At 50.2% G+C, this 15903-nt stretch overlaps 1 protein-coding gene across 1 annotated transcript; it reads right to left on the reverse strand.

Moving 5' to 3' along the window:
- Positions 1-340: 340 nt before the first annotated feature.
- On the reverse strand, positions 341-5701 carry LOC142363974 (uncharacterized). The gene is made up of 2 exons (XM_075441830.1): positions 5454-5701; positions 341-3332 (listed from the first exon to the last, which is right to left on the reverse strand). The coding sequence occupies exon 2, from the start codon at positions 3329-3331 to the stop codon at positions 2339-2341; it is 993 nt and encodes a 330-aa protein (XP_075297945.1). The 5' UTR covers position 3332; positions 5454-5701; the 3' UTR covers positions 341-2338.
- Between the last annotated feature and the right edge of the window lie 10202 nt (positions 5702-15903).

Genomic DNA, 15903 nt, shown 5'->3' on the forward strand with positions numbered 1-15903 from the left:
CACAGTGCTGGGCATCAGCTGCCACAGGGGTGCGGTGTGAAGGCCTTCTTGTGCCTCTTCCATGAGGACGAGTATTTTAGCTACAGCGCTTGTCGCAGGGGGACCTGCTGGTACACAGCCTGGCTGGTTTTAAGCGAAGCAATTGCCTGGGTCCTGGGCATGGAGGGCCTGACCCTGGCAAGGCAGAAGAGCTTTGCAAGGCACTGAATGCATGGGGAAAGAGCCTGAGAGCTGGCTCTGTTGGTGACCTGGTGGGGTGAGAAGGTGTTTGGGTGGTGAGTCACAAGCCCACGTGCTGTGAACCAGCCCTGCGCTGAACATGATCACCCGTGGTTCTGCAGTAATGGAAACAGCAACTCGGTGTAATGATTTTATTTATTTCCTCCGTGAAAAGCAGTGATACATGCAGTTGGCACAAGACTTGCTAGGCAATAGTGTCATAAAGATTCACATGGAGAGAAATTAAAATGTCAGCAGGGCAATGAGGACAAGCATCACTGAAATCCCAGCGTTGACCTGAGAAGGAAGGGGAAGACACAGAGGAGGCAGAGCAGGCTGGCACCTCCCCGATTCAGCTCTCTCCGTCAGCTCTAATAAATGCTGGAGCTGCCTTCACTTTTGTCCTTGCAGTGTGGTTAGTTCGAAAACAAAGATGAGAAGCAGTTCAGCTCCATAGTGCTAATGAGTTTCAACAGGAGAAAAAATATTTGAGGTAAGAGGCGTGAGAAGGAGAAGCTCAAATATGCTCACCTTTTGATCCTCAAGCGTATTTACGCGTGTGTAGGTACTGAGCAGAAGTTGCCTTCTGATTTGATCTGCTCGAGGGTGGTTTAGAAGTCACTTGTGGGCGTTTTTATAATTGCAGCGTTCCAATGGTATTTCCCATCTTCGCTGCTGTTGAACAAACAGCCTGGTCCCTCCGCTGTCCTCTGTGCCAAAAGATTTATTCCTACTGGTAGCAATAATAATTGTGCTAGTACTGCTTTGCAGTTTTCTCACCTACGTCTCTTGGTCGGCTACGGAGAGTGCGGTAGCAAACTCAGGTGCGTGAGGTTGTTCTGACCACAGGAGAAGGCTGAGATGAGAGAAAAGTTTCTCTGGATGGAGAAGTCTCCGTGCAGCAGCGAGGGGTGACCCGGCTCACCCCACCGCGCCGGGATCTTACAGCAGTGCAGGAGCGCTGCTCTCCCTACAGACATCCCAAGTAGCATCAACATCAACGCAATCAGTTTATAGAAGTTATGTGCTGGGTGGTCGTAACACGCACACGTGGTTTTTTCCTGTTTCAGTCTCAGCATTGGGCAAAGAACAGTCAGCATCGTCAGCATGCTCAGGTCGGTGAGAACACAGAAGCACAGATGTGAAGGGAAACCCAGAAATGATTCCTTGACATTCAGGTCCTGTGGGTAACCCGGCCCCTCAGCCAAAGCTGCTGCCCTCGTCATGCCGCCGAGCCTGCAGAGCTGCCTGCGAGCTTGGGGGACGGCTGCACCCCGGCAGCGAACTCCGTGGGTGCCCGCGGCGTGCAGCCTGGCTGGTGCGGGTGGCACAGCGCAGAGACCAGCGTGATGGCTGGGTTTTTCACGGCTGGAATCACAGGCTGTGACAGCTCCAGGACAGCTGCAGCGCTGGCCTGGCAATGCCCAGCCGGGGCTCCTGGCTCTCCTCCTGCCGAGGGCAACTCAAGGAGTAGAGGTAACAGAGCTGGGCCAGGGTAAGCAACGGGAAAATCCCCACCCAGAGGAGCTGTAATATTTCCCACGTTGCCCCCTAGCAAATCCTCATGAAAGACTTCTTACGATTTTTAAAAAGTACTTCGTTATGCTGCTGCACAAACAGGTGAGCTACCCAGTGGTGTTCTGGTGGTGATGCAGAGATCTGCCGTGGGTCTCCTAGTAAATGTACGTGTCGGAGAGCACGTTTAGTACTGTCCAAGCACCAGTCAAAATGTTCCTTTCGGAATAACCGTACCCAAGTGTGAGCAACATCTGGCTGTTTGGCATTTGCTGGGAACACCAGTAGTTTGATGTTCCCGCAGATCCCTTCTCCAGAACAGATCCGGTTTGTACTCTCTCCAGCTTTTCTTCGTGCTCAGGGCAGTTCTAGGCAATAGGTGGGGGCTTTATGAACTGCTGCCTTTCCAAAATGAGAACTAATTGCCGTTTCCTTAGTGGATGAGACTCTGAATTGTCCCTTTGCCCACTGACGAGGGATATGATGGGTCACAAAAGTCTGCCTGACTTGCATGCACATGTTTGTCTGTGTAAGGACTCCAGGGAGAGCTTCTAGAACACAGGGTGGTTATATCTTGTGAATAAAATTATTCTGAGCAGCTACTTCACACTTCAGCAATGGCTGGCAGCAAACAAGCTTTTACCTTTGCTTCTTTCCAGATGCTTCTCTGCTCTGAAATCCAGTTATGGATCATGGCTTTTTTAGGTACCTGGAAACACTCAGAGTATCTCTGCTTAGGTGGGACATCACCCACTGCATTTTTGTCACAGTGAGAAATTTCTCTCCCTTCTTTTTCATCAGTGCCTGCTGTATTGAACAAACAATGCTGCTTTCTTACAGAGCAGTGCAAGACTGGGTTTTCTACCAGCTTCCCTCTGGCTGAGGACAGCAATAGCTCGTCACTGGTAATGAACACAGGGCTGTTTTCTTTCTGATCATGGTTACTCCCTAAAATTGCTCCCTCATCTCTTCTGAGACACTTCAGCTCTGAGCAGACGGCTTCTTTCTGCACTGGTCTTGGGGAGGGAAGCCTTGGAAAACTAAACACTCGTGGAAAACTGGGTTTCCCTGTGGCTTTTTCTTTCATAGTTGGGGGATGAAGTTCACTGTTTGGGGCAGAAGAATTGCACCATGAGTAACCAGTGCTGGAGCTTTCACCATATGAAGAAGCCTTGGAGGAGCAGAGCTTTCCTGCATGGGTGTAAATCTGTGCCAGGGGGTCCTCTCTGGACCAGCAGTTGGCTTCTGCAGGTGTGACTTTTCCCAGCGGCACCACATTTGAGATGAAATTGCTCAATTTACATTTTGACATTTCCTGCTGTGTCCCCCCAAGGGATGGAGACCATGACACATCTTCAAGGGTCTTCAGGGTCTTTCTGTCCTGAACCTTATGGTTGCTTTCAGGAAGGCCTGGGAAGGTGGGTCTGGCGAGGTGGCAGATGGATTGAATGTAATCATCGCTGGAGTACGAATCTGGGCTGGTCACAGTGCTTCCAGTGCGCTTCGGGTTGCTGGCTGAATCTTCCATCGCTTCCTCATGGGTTTCGCGTATGGTTGGAAGAGGCTTTGAAAGACTCAATCTTATCCGGGGTGCCATCCTGCAATGAACAGACCAGACACGATCAGCATCTGAAAGCCAGCTGCAGTAAAGAAATTCTGGGCTTGTTTCTGTGAAGTCCATGCTACCTGACCCACCCGATGTCTCCTTGTGGCAAAGAGTGGCGTTTACAGAAACTGCATTTTAGAAGTTTTCTAGCAGTACCTTTATACCCATGGCTTCATAAAGAGCACCTATATACAAAAGAAGCCAAGTGATGAAGTGCAGTAGGAAATAAAAGGTTCATTAAAGGCAACAACAAGGGTGCTCCCTTCTGAAGCAACGCAAGGGGTCAGTAGCTGAAGCAGTGTGTGGCTCGTCTCACTGTCCGGGTTGTAACAGCAAGGGACAAACCACTCATCTAATAGTCCGCTGTTCACCGTAACAAGGCTCTGCCTTCACGTTGTGTCTGAACAGGCAAGAGCTGATCTCAACGGGAGAGAAGCTGACCTACCTCCCTGGGGAGCATCAGGTAAATAAAGGGATATTATTGCTCATCTCTTCTAGAAGATGTAGGTGGTAATCATAGAAGCATAGAATGGTTTGGGTTGGAAGTGACCTCTAAAGACCGTTTAGTCCAACCCCCCTGCCATGAGCAGGGGCATCTTCAACTAGATCGGGTTGCTCAGAGCCCCGTCCAACCTGACCTTGAATGTTCCCAGGGATGAGGCCTTTCCCACCTCTCTGGGCAACCTGTGCTGGTGCTTCACCACCCTCACTGTGAAAAATTTCTTCCTTATATCCAGTCTGAATCTCTCCTCTTTTAGTTTAAAGGCATTACACTTTGTCCTGTTGCAACAGGCCCTGCTAAAAAGTTTGTCCCCATCTGTTTTACAAGCCCCCTTTAAGTACTGGAAAGCCACAATAAGGTCTCCCCAGAGCCTTCTCCTCTCCAGGCTGAACAGCCCCAGCTCTCTCAGCCTTTCCTCACAGGAGAGGTGTTCCAATAACGCACAAACTTTTTTGTCTTTGCCAGTGTTTCACAAATATAGTCATGGAGTGGTAGATCCTTCCCTGAATGCTTATGTAGAGTCAAAGGGGTTTGATTTATGTCCTTTATATTTGAATAGTTATCCTCAACTCTTTTTAGGATGGATTTCCATCACACTGCTCCCACCAGTCAGATAAAACTTTGTTACAAATATTTCATGTTGCAGTGTTTGCTATCTGTACTGATACTGTTTTTTTTCTCAAAATACTCTCCCCTGTGCGTTGGTTATCTCCCCTTCTGGCAGAAATGACCACATGGCCTGGATCCAATTTTTTTTTTTCTTCCCCACTACTCCCTCAATGGAATTTGTATGTGAATAATCTGTTGACACAATATAGCTTTGTTGTGTGATTAAACACAAAAGTGCTTTTCTAGCTATTTTAATGCTTTGCTTGTCATTGCTGGAAATAAGTCTGGCTTTGTTGGACCTTGCTGTCAAGCCGTGGCTGGCATACAGAGCTCAAGCAAGCAGCTCACACTGAGCCCAGGGTAGAGCACGCAGGATGTCCATCCCTCCCCCAGGTGCTGCTGGCTTTTACTGGTTTTCATCTCAGGTGCTACTGGTAAAGTCAGCCAAGCTGGCATTTGCTGAACAGGGGCAGGTGATGCTCATTTTAAACCTTACCGCCTTTTTATTTCTCTTTCTTTATTCTGTCTGCTCCTTTCTTCTCATTTCTTTAAGCATTAAGAAGAAGGCTTGCTTGTCTGCCTTCCCTCCCATCCCCTTGCCCGAGGTCAGCAGCGTCAGGATCCAGGCCTGCTCCGACACCGGTGTCGAGGAGGGCAGCCGGATGCTCCAGGTAATGGGCACGGGCACACTGTGTTCACTTACAACAGCGCTAATCATTAGCTACGTCCTGTTAACCTGCCCTTCCTCCAGAAGGAAAGCAAATTACCTGTTTACAGTAAAACTCTTCTGATGTGAAGGATCAGTTCCAGCTTGGAGCTCGCTCTGTGCCGAGGTCACCTTCCCGCCCAGCAGCCCCCAGCGAGCAGGGACCCCCCTGCCCTGGACCTCCCCTCCCAGCCACGCCTGGAGCATCACCAGCTGCCGCACCCCGCATCCTTCCCGGCAATATTCGGGTCACGGCCCGCGTCCGGACCCCGGCATTCGCGACGCCCTCCCCTTACCTGCACTGGTGCCTGGCGTGGAGGGACGGGCGTCTTCCAGCTCCCACGTCTCTCCCCGGTTCTCTCCCTCCCTGTTTTCAGTACAGAATACGTGCTGTCTAAAACTAAACCGTGCACCAGGCTCCCTGCCTCCAGTCAGCTGATTCGCCTGCCTGTTTTGTTGCTGTTGCTAAATATAGCCCGCTGGCTGCCCGCCCCGCCGGAGAGCCCGCATCTGACAAACGCCGCGCGGCATCGGGACGGCAAACGGGCGCCAGGGAGGCAGGGCCATCCGGTCCCCAGCCGAGGGGCCACGACAAAATTCCACTGCTCCACTGCCTTTATCACGATTCCTCGTGCGGAACGCGAGTGCGGTGCCGTGGTCGTGCCGCGGGAGGGGCTGTCGGTGCCCTGAGCCGGGGGTGCGCAAAGAGGAGCCGCAGCACCATCCTATTTCATTGCTGACAGCTGGGGGGTCCTTAGATTTTGGGCTGCTTTTGCTCCTTCACTGTCTTAATTCATGAGCAAATTCACGCCACTCTGCCAGGTTTGCCCAAGAGAGCGGGGTGTGCGCGCAGCATCGGCGTCGCCGCTCCCCTCCCTCCCAGCTCCCCGTTTCGCTCTGAGCCGTGGATCGGCTGCGGAGGCACACGGCAGCCGGCTCGGGCAGCCTTGTCCCTCCCTGGGCTCCGCTCCTCTAACCCTGCTCTCCCCACCACCCCTGGCATCGCCCCGCTTGCGTTTTGCTGAGCTGGCGCCCGCCGAGCGAGACCACACAGAATCACAGAATCACAGAATAGTAGGGTTTGGAAGGGACCTCTGTGGGTCACCCAGTCCAACCCTCCTGCTGAAGCAGGGTCACCTACAGCAGGCTGCACAGGACCTTGTCCAGGGGAGTCTTGAATATCTCCAGAGAAGGAGACTCCACAACCTCCCTGGGCAGCCTGTTCCAGGGCTCTGTCACCCTCAGAGTGAAGAAGTTCTTCCTCATGTTCAGACGGAACTTCCTCTGCTTCAGTTTGTGCCCATTGCCCCTTGTCCTGTCACTGGGCACCACTGAAAAGAGCTTGGCCCCATGCTCCTGACCCCCACCCTGCAGATATTTATAAGCATTTATTAGGTCCCCTCTCAGCCTTCTCTTCTTCAAGCTGAACGAGCCCAGCTCCCTCAGCCTCTCCTCATAGGGGAGATGTTCCAGTCCCCTCATCATCCTCGTAGCCCTCCACTGGACTCTCTCCAGTAGCTCTTCATCTTTCTTGAACTGGGGAGCCCAGAACTGGACTAGGGGAGCCCAGAACTGGACACATAAGGGCATTATGGCAAATTACGCTGCCAGGAGAAGCGGCCACGGCCGACCTGGCCAGTCTCTGGGCACGGGGATTTGTCTTTTCTCCCTGGCTTATCAACAAACTGCAAACTGATTGCAGCTCTACTACAACTCCGGTCTCCCTCTCGTAGCCTCTCCTGCAGCATCATGCTGGCTGGGGAGGTGAACAGGTTTTTTTGCAGCAGAATCTTCCTTCTGCTTTTATTTCCCGATACTGTCCTCAGAAGGAGGCTCGATAGCTGCTGTTCCTTACTGGGGAACAGCCACGCCGCAAAACATCCCTGCGTGACCAAGGCCAAGAGTGTGACTGAGTTTCTGAACCTTGCTCCTCCCCACAGCACCCGTCCTGAGCTGCTGGGAGGGATGGAGAGAAAAGCAGAAATCTTACGTTAAAAATCACTGCTTTAGTTTTAATGCAAATATTCTCAGTGTTACCAGCATTTGGGCTGGAATTGGTGCTGGCTGCTGATTTAGTCACCCGAGGCCACGCTCATCATCCAGGTTCTTTCTTTATCTCCAGTGGAAAGAAATAAGCAGCTCAAGAGACTTGTGCGTCCCTTCAGGGCATGGTTCAAAGCAGAGATTATTTGCTCTCTGGAGATATCCATTGCTTAGCATTTAAATGTAAAAGGTGTGCAAGCTTAAGCTGTTTGTCTAAATTTTCCTCATCCAACAGCTAAACCTAGCTGAAATGACCCTCCACCTCCATACATTAAATTTGCTAACAGCAGTGATCAGCGGGGATGAAGCAGTGGTAACAATTTACAGCTTAAATTTCTTCTTCTTGCTTGCAGGCACCATAACTGCCATCAAACAGAAGAAAAACCTTGGACCCCAGCTGCTCTAAGCAGCTGCAGTAAAAAGCTTGGGAAAGCCATTTCATGAGGAAAAACACTGATCTGGCAAAAAAATTCCAGACGTGCAGATGTGCATGGCTACCTTCTCCTTATAAAACTCTTTGCGATGGTTCCCTACCCTTGGAAAGTCGTTCCTCCTGGGTGGAGACGTCTCCTTCTCAAAGGCCCTGGGGTCCGATGGAGCAAGCCGCAGAGGGGCCATGTGAGGCACCAGGCTGGCCGTGGCCACCCCACCTGGGACGGCGGCAGCTCCGAGAGCAGCGGAGTTAGAAAAGCATCATCCCCAGGGGCATTGCGGGCTGAGGGTTGAGTTATCGGGCGACTGACAGGGTGAGGGCCCCTCCTGAAGATTCTCCATGTCACCATCCCTCTGCGTGGCTTTGATGGTGTCCGGCTGGATGAAGCAGCCTCCCCTGGGAGGACAGGGCTGTGGAGACCTCGGGCCCCGCACAGAGGAGCTGCCCAAGAACCTCCAAAGGGATCAAGGTCCTCACAAAATGTGGTTCAGTAAGGTGCTTCTTTATGAAACTGTGCTAAAAATATGGGTTTGCAATAAAAATCTCTTCTGTCTATTGAAATTAGTTTCTTCCAGGCTTCTGGTGTTACTGTAGGAAAATCACATTTGTTCGAATCACTGTTATTGGAATTACTCAGATGACCCCAGTATAAATGATTTGTTCTCTATCATCTTTTTTGCACTGACGATATGAAGATTAAAATATAAATTTAAAAGTATCAGATGCAGCTTAAAAAGTAGCTATCATTAACCCAATATAAATTACAGCAATACCTCCGGGTTTTTTTACCTCAACCACAGCCATTCGGTTTCCTCTTTCCTCAAGTGGTTGCTCAAAAATGTTGATTTAAAAAAAAAATGCACTTTTGAACGCTGGTTTGTTTCTTCACAAAACTGCCGCTGGTTTCTTCCAAGCGCTTCTCGGGACAGCTCTGGTTAAACCACCCCGGTCTGCTGTGAAGCAGCGTTCCTGAGTGCGTCGAAACCGCAACCTCACGGGTTAACAGCAAACGAAAACAGCAACGGCAGCGGCGCCGAAGCTGCTGAGGAGAGCACGAGTTCTTAGTTCTGCAAGGCTTGGTTGGGTGTCTGAGATCTAAATGCTGTAGAGTTATTTTTTGGTTTGGTTTTCTGTTTGTTAGCTTTTTTTTTCTTTGCATGCTTCCAGTCTGGGGGAAAGCCCTGCGTTCAAACAGCGTAGCAGCGTAGCACAAGTGTAGCGGGCAGCTCTCCTTTGGGCATTTCTGAAGCTTGTTGATGTTCGGATAAACAAAGTAATTAATCGTTGGGAGCCCTAAATGGATACCGAAGTCAATTCCCATTTTTGGAATTCTCAGGAAAAACACACTTAACGCCAACCCAGGGCTCCGGACAGTGCCAGCGCTGCTGGAGAAAGCCGGCGTCCACCTGATGGGGCACGAGCGCTGCCAAGGCTGCTGCGTAAATCACTTCTGCTTTGGAATATTTCGAGGAATGTTTATTTGGAGGGGAGAAAAATCACCTTACGCTTTCCAAAGTAATTAATCTGTACGGAAAAGGTAAAGTACAAGCTTCTCCTACCTGGTTTGGGAAACGGATCCCCCCACGGGTGCCAGGGAGCCGGGCAGCTGTGCTGGCCCCACTGGCTGGGGGCAGGTGGGACTCGGTGGCACCGGTGCGACAGCTCAGCAATGCCACATTGCTTCTCTGCTCATGCCTGCGGTGACGCAGCTGGGCCCTGGGCCGCCAGCATCACCGCCCTGGGCCATGATAGCAACATCCCAGTTTGAAAGGAATCCCAGTTTTCGAGCTCCCATGCTTGGGAGGCTCTGTCTGCTGCCAAAACTGGGTCAAAAAGACACTAAACTGGTCCAGGCCCTCCGCTGTCTTCAAAAGGTCACTTAGGGTGCCAGTTTCAAGCTTTCCCAGCAACAGGTAGAACTGTAAATTCACTTTAACTTTATTTTTCTTTTTATTAAGCAGTTTTTACCCTGCTTGGCATCTCTCTGCACCTGCTCATCTCTGCCCTCTCCTCCTCCCGGAGCAGCCACAGCACCCAAAGACGCCGGCATTGCAAAGGGACGGCCATCAGCCCGTGCACGCGGTCCTGCCACGCTCCCACCTGCAGAAACGAGGCTTTTTGGTAAACTAGCAAATATTGTGATGGTGTATGATTGGAAAATGCTGCCACATTGCTCCTGTGCTGCGAGACAGTACCTAAAAGCCCGTCGGAGAGCGTCAGGAAGGGAGCGGCATTCATGCCGGGCTTTGCTGCAGCGTTAGCTCTTGCCAGGGGTGGGGTACGGGGTCAGCGTGACCCTGAGCATCTCCAAGCCTTGAGCTGCTTCTCTCTTGCATGTTTGCCATTAAAAGTTCAAGAAAGGAAAACAGTTTGACCCAGTTTGTGCCAGATTCCGGATAATTTGTGTTCTCCAATGATATCCCCCAGCCCGTCAACCTCCTGTGCATTCCAGCAAGCAGCCGCTACAGTACACGGCGAAGACGTTCCCGTGAAACATTAATGAGCTGGTTTTTATATTAACTAGACGGAGCCGGGTTAGAAATGTCGCGCACCCACAGCTGTTGCCTTGGCTGCAGCTCACATGGTAACTGGTTTTTTGCAAGCGAGGAACAGGTTGCTGTGCAGGCAGGGTCACTGCAGCCCATCGCTGCTAAGCACAGGGCTCGTCTGCAGGAGCTGCGCTCTCCAGCCAGCTCAGAGCAGCGGTGGAGTCTTTTCGGGAGGCTTTGGAAAGGCTCGGAGTGATTTAGGCACTCCGTTTCCCTAGGCTTTCAATTAAGCTTGGAAAATGACTCCAGGGAGCCTTTGCTGGGAGTTTCTCGGCCGTGCCGGTGTCGTGGGTTTGCCAGCCCGGCTCTCGTCGGTGCTGGCTGCCCATGGCTGGCAGAGAGCTCGGTGCTGGTGCGGACTTTTTTGAAAGTACTCTGAAGTCTCAGAAAGTACAAACCTCTGGAGACTTCCCCTGGCAATCCAGCCCAGGATATTTACTTGAAATAATACAAATATTTTTATATTTATATTGTCAGTGTTCTGCATGAGTTTACATTGTATCTCTGTGTGCATGCATTTTCCCAAACATCATTTTAGATTCTACAAAACTCCTGACCATCCCCAAGTTCCTCAATGCTGGTACGGTTTGGGGCCTTTTGGACGCACCCTGCGAAGAGGCTGGGATGCTGAGCGCTGTCGATCGTGGCAGGACTCGGTGAGGACACTCTGCTGCCAGCGTTTGAAAACCTTCTTCTGCCCAGGGTCCCACAAAAACCCCTGTGTCTCCAGCAGCCCAAGGTGCCCAGACACTTGCAGTGGCTGCCTGAAGCTGAAACCCAGCAGGTTGGCCCAGGGACGTCGGTGGTGGCCGGAAAATCTGAGAAATGTGTACAGAGAGAAGCAGCGAGCCGTGCAAATGCCATTACGTGTGACCAGCAACAAGCTGCTTCCTGCCGGTCAGGCTTGTGTAGCCCCTTTCCAAACCCCCTCTGGCACTGCAGCTGCGGGAAAGGGGTCTAAACGTGCCGTGCTACCGATCCACCTCTCCTCGTGCTGAAAATAACCCCAGACCAAGGCTGGAGTACAAACGCACCGTGTGGAAGCGTGGGTGGCTGCTCAGCTCCCGGGAAAGCCACGTTTGCTTCGCTTTGCTCCGCAGACCTCAGCTGCGCAGAAGTCTGGCTTTCATTTTCCAGGCCTGGGGATCTCCATCCTTTAAATACAGAGAGAGATTTTATTTTGGAAGCTGTCACAGTCGGTCCCGCAGAACCCCAGGGACAGCTCACAAAGGACGCAAAAAATTAGAGTAAACCCGCTGTAAACAACTGCTGTGGCACGAGAGATTCTTTGGTCACGAACAACTGCAAGAACATCCCAGTCACTTGCCAACAGAAACGGACCCCTTTTCACTGCGTAAATGGTTGGTCACAAACTGCTCAGCTCTTGGCTGTTAATCCAAGCTGCTGGCTCACCCAAGGCAGGTTCGTCTTCCCATAGCTGTCGCATTTCTTTACTAAAAGAGCTTTGCCTGGTTAAAAAAATTGCAAGACCAGTTAATGCAATGGAAAACCCTGCAGTGTTACTGTCCTTTAAACTTTCTGTCATCAGCTGGAGCTGGACTGTGTTTAGATGCCCTAAGAAATAGCACTCCCAGAAAATAATTTAATTCCTGAACTATTTTCTGTGGTTTGGGTGGTGGGGCTGATCGCGGCTCTATTTATCCACTGCCGCTGCTGTCTCTGTTTCTCTCCTCCAGGCTTGGTGCTTGTCCTTCAAACCAGTACCAAAGCATCTTTGAATATGTCCATGCTGCGGTGGGGACTGAGCTGAGCGGGCTTTGCTCCATCTCGTCCTTCCTGCAATGCCGGGGTGCCGCGAGCCCTTCTCACCTGATCGAGGGATTTTTCACCCCGATTCCAAAGTCCAGTAGCAGTCTCATAACCGTACTTCTTGTGCCGTGCCACCATCTAGTGGTAACTCAACTAGAAACTCTGCGTCCAGAGAGGCGAAGCAGCGTGAGTAGGTCCTCCACCGCCGGAACCCCAGCTCTGCTCAGGGCAGCACGGATGCAAAGTGCAATTCCATCGCGTAAGGCTGGTGGGAGCAGTCTGCTGATGAAGCAGAAAACCCAGCAGATTCACTATGATGAGGTTTCTCCCACATGTGTCATCCCGCTCTGCTTCTCGCTCTAACGAGTTTTTAGATGTGAACTTGCACTTTATGTGGGTCTGGGGCTCCATCGCTTCGATCTCTGCTCGGCTTCGGAAAGTTGCTTGTGAGGGAGGGATTATGGAAGGGCGATGGGGGGGGGGGGGGAGTTGCAGGGGGAGACAGCACAGGAAAGCAGCAAGCACACACATGTGCACATGCATACACACAGCTCCAGTGGGGTTTCCAGGCATTCCAGCCCCAGAAGGGCTCTGCACCATTTTTTGACCCCTGTGAGCAGAGCCAAGCTGAGCCAGCAGCCTTGGGTGGGTGGGAGGAAATCAGGCTGTGCCCCCTCAGTGTGTGAAGGGGCAGTCAGGTTTGCACAGCACTGTGGAGGAGCTACATTCTGCCCAGTGTAATTCAGAATAACCTGAATAACTGCTTTGCTGGCCTGGGATTGCTCCTTGAACGGCTTTTCCTTTTTTTTCCCCCAGAGGGTGCTCAGCAAAGCCAGCCGTGGGATTCCCTGACTGTTTGCTCATTTCTGCACCACCAAGCTGTAAGTCCTTCTCCCAAGGTGTGACCATTTTGCTCAGGGAGGCTCTAGCTTACCAGCGCAGGCTCCTGGCTCTGCCCAAGCTACCTCTTACTGGTGTTCGTGTTGCAAGCAGCTTTGGAGGGGAGCTCCATCCCTAGCCCGTTCCTCCTTGTCGAACCAGTTGCCCTCCGGGTAATCCCGCAGCGCCTGTGACTGCCGGTGCACGAGCAAGGGATCCCCGTGCACATGAGGAAGGGGACCATAAGCTAACTCGCCATGTATCAGGGAGCTGAGCCCCCGATAATGCCCAGCAGCAGTCCCGTACAGTCTCCGCAGCGCAGAGGGTGATTTTAGCTCTTCCAGGGCCAGAGCGGTGGTTCCTTGAAGCGAGTGGGGTCTCCCCTCAGCACCTCTTCAGGACGGGGTCCTCAGGCACGGAAAACGGAGGTTGCAAACGCAACCCATTCTGCAGTGCATGGTTTTGGCATTTAGCTTACAGCTTGCTGCCGATGTATCGCACATGCTTGTGTGGGGATGCACAGAGCCAGGCACGGCTTCATGTTGCGGAACAGGCAAAACACCAGTATTTGGTGTTTGCAGAGGCCACAGGAGTAGGATAGTGTACGGTCATTGTCTGTGTGAACAAGATAGATAGAGGATTCTCCCTTCAGCTTCTCCCTTTTAGTATAACATTTCCTTTCCTTCCACTGCCAGGGAGCTTCTGCTTGAATGCATGCACAGCATGAAGCCCAGCTGGTGAGGTACTCAGTGGTTCACCCGCTGTGATCCTGCACCCCCTGCAACACCAGGCATCCTGGAAGGAATTTGTTATCTCTAGTGAGACCTGAGCTGGGCCACTCAAATTTGGGGGTCATGAGAATAAAGCCTTCAACTGGATGAAGCTCCTGGAACAAACACTCACAGGGTGGTTCCCTATGCACAGCTTATGTGCACACCCACCCCCCACGGCAGGTACCTGGCCCATCTTCAAATACGCTTGGAGAAAGAGGTGTTGTGTGGCTGTTGAGCTCCCACAGGCTTTCCAAAGCAGTGACAGTCCCCCAGCATGGCCCAGGGGACAATCATATTATTTCCCCTTAGAGATGAGGTAGGTTTTAAAGTTAAAAACATTCTGCCACTTCCCTTTGCATTCGGCATCACCCCCACGCCAGGGAAATGATGCTCACGAGCTTTGACACCTGGAGGGGCCGTGTGTACGTCTGCGTACGTCTGTCCAGGCGCCCACATGGGCATCAATTATTGCCCGTCTGAAGAATGGATGCAAAAGGGCTAAAAAGCTGATGTAGGCCAGGAGAGGAGGAGATGGCCACCTGTAATTGTCACCTGTAGGCATTTCAGACATGGAGACAAAGACTAGGGAGGGAGGGAGGGGTGTTGGACGTGTGCGACCCCCACCATGGGTGTTTCTCGTGTCTGGGGTACGGACATGAGGCCCTTTCCTGCGGCCACTCCAAAAGTCTCGAAATCTTTGGGTTGGGAAAGTGAAAGCCAGTTAAATATAACCCTTGTCACAGCTGTGAATTGGATACTGTATGAATTGTTACAGTAAATGAAAACCAGGGTTTGGCTGGTCTGCTGTTTTATCAGAGCATTTAAGTAAGTAAATGTCTTTTCCATATTGAAAATGCTGAGTTGGTTCATTACCTGATTAAAGAACATGTTGGACTTGAATGCACTGCATGGTGCTAACTGAATAATCAAGGTAAGCGGAGATCTTTCAAATCCTCAGGCAGCAAAATTCAATTAGATGGGAGAGATTCATTTAGGCTTTAAAGGGAACCTGGCTAGGAGCGTGCAGGATATGGCAGGAAAATGTATGCAAAAGAATTTCATGGAAAGGAGCAATTATTTTTTCAATGGCACATGCAAAGCGAAATTTGCTCATCATCCTGAATAGAGGCCCGAATAACTGAGCCTGTTAAGGAGCTGATACACGGAGCAGGATGGATTTCAGCCGAATGTAATGGCTGAGAGCCTCGAGCAGGTTGAAGTGAGTTGGATTAATTTCTGTGCAGTTATCAACTGAGGTATTGACCCAGTGACTTCATGATATTCGGCCCTGGATAACAGATGTTGTGACAAGGATGTAGGACTTTGGCAGCAAGTGTATCCCAAGCCCACTTCGTTAAGAGAACAGTTCAGAAATTGAATTGGTTTTGAATCTGAAGATGATGGTTCTTCCTCCCCCAGTATCTCTGCATAACATTAGTTCAATGAAAAAAAGCACAGGGAAAAGTCAAACACTTTGCAAAAGAACACAGACATTTGAATTTAATAAATTATAAAATTAAAGATTCTAATTTGTATATACATTTTTAATATACAAGAAATGGCTATTTATTGCGATTTCTGTTAAGGCATATGTAAGTGAATGGAAGTTGCATATAGATATTCAGATGAACATAGCTAATACTGTGCATTGTAGGTGAGTAAATAAGATATTAAATGCATTAATAAAATAAAACACAAAACCCTTTGAGTACTGGTAAAGCACCATTTCTAGAATTCTCAAAATATCTGAAAGCATTCTATGGAGATGTTGCGAGACTCTAAATATTGAATGGATATATGAATATAAAAAGTGATGCATTCATAATAGATTACAGAAATTTTTAAAGGAATGTTGGTGAAAAAAATGGCAGTAGATTGGAGCCAAAGCAACCAGAATCGATTTGGAATATTTCTTTTTTTTTTTTTCATGAGGGGCTGTCACTTGGATTTTAAGTTTAGACCAACAGAAAAATGACAATTTAGAAAGCCATGTAATTGCATCATTAGATCACAAAATGCATTGCTTAATGGGAGCACTTTGCTTTAGCTCTCAGATCTCTGAGATGGTCTCTGCAGGAATATATTTACTTCTCGATCTGCTTTAGTTTCTGTGGATTAGGTTACATTAAAATACCAGTCTCTGCTCATTATGTCTCATAATGCAGTACCGGGGTGACAGCAACACGATTACAGAAGACACACTACGATGATGCTCTTGCCCAGTTACAGCATTGTAGAAAAGAGGAAACAGTTGTCAAAGTTCCACTAACCACAAAATGACCAAAATATCCACTGCATG

Source organism: Opisthocomus hoazin, chromosome 22 (assembly GCF_030867145.1).
Source record: "Opisthocomus hoazin isolate bOpiHoa1 chromosome 22, bOpiHoa1.hap1, whole genome shotgun sequence".
Taxonomy (NCBI): domain Eukaryota; kingdom Metazoa; phylum Chordata; class Aves; order Opisthocomiformes; family Opisthocomidae; genus Opisthocomus; species Opisthocomus hoazin.

Excerpts from the sequence above, each read along its gene's own strand:
- LOC142363974 (XM_075441830.1), bottom strand. The coding sequence starts at position 3,331 with ATGGCACCCCGGATAAGATTGAGTCTTTCAAAGCCTCTTCCAACCATA.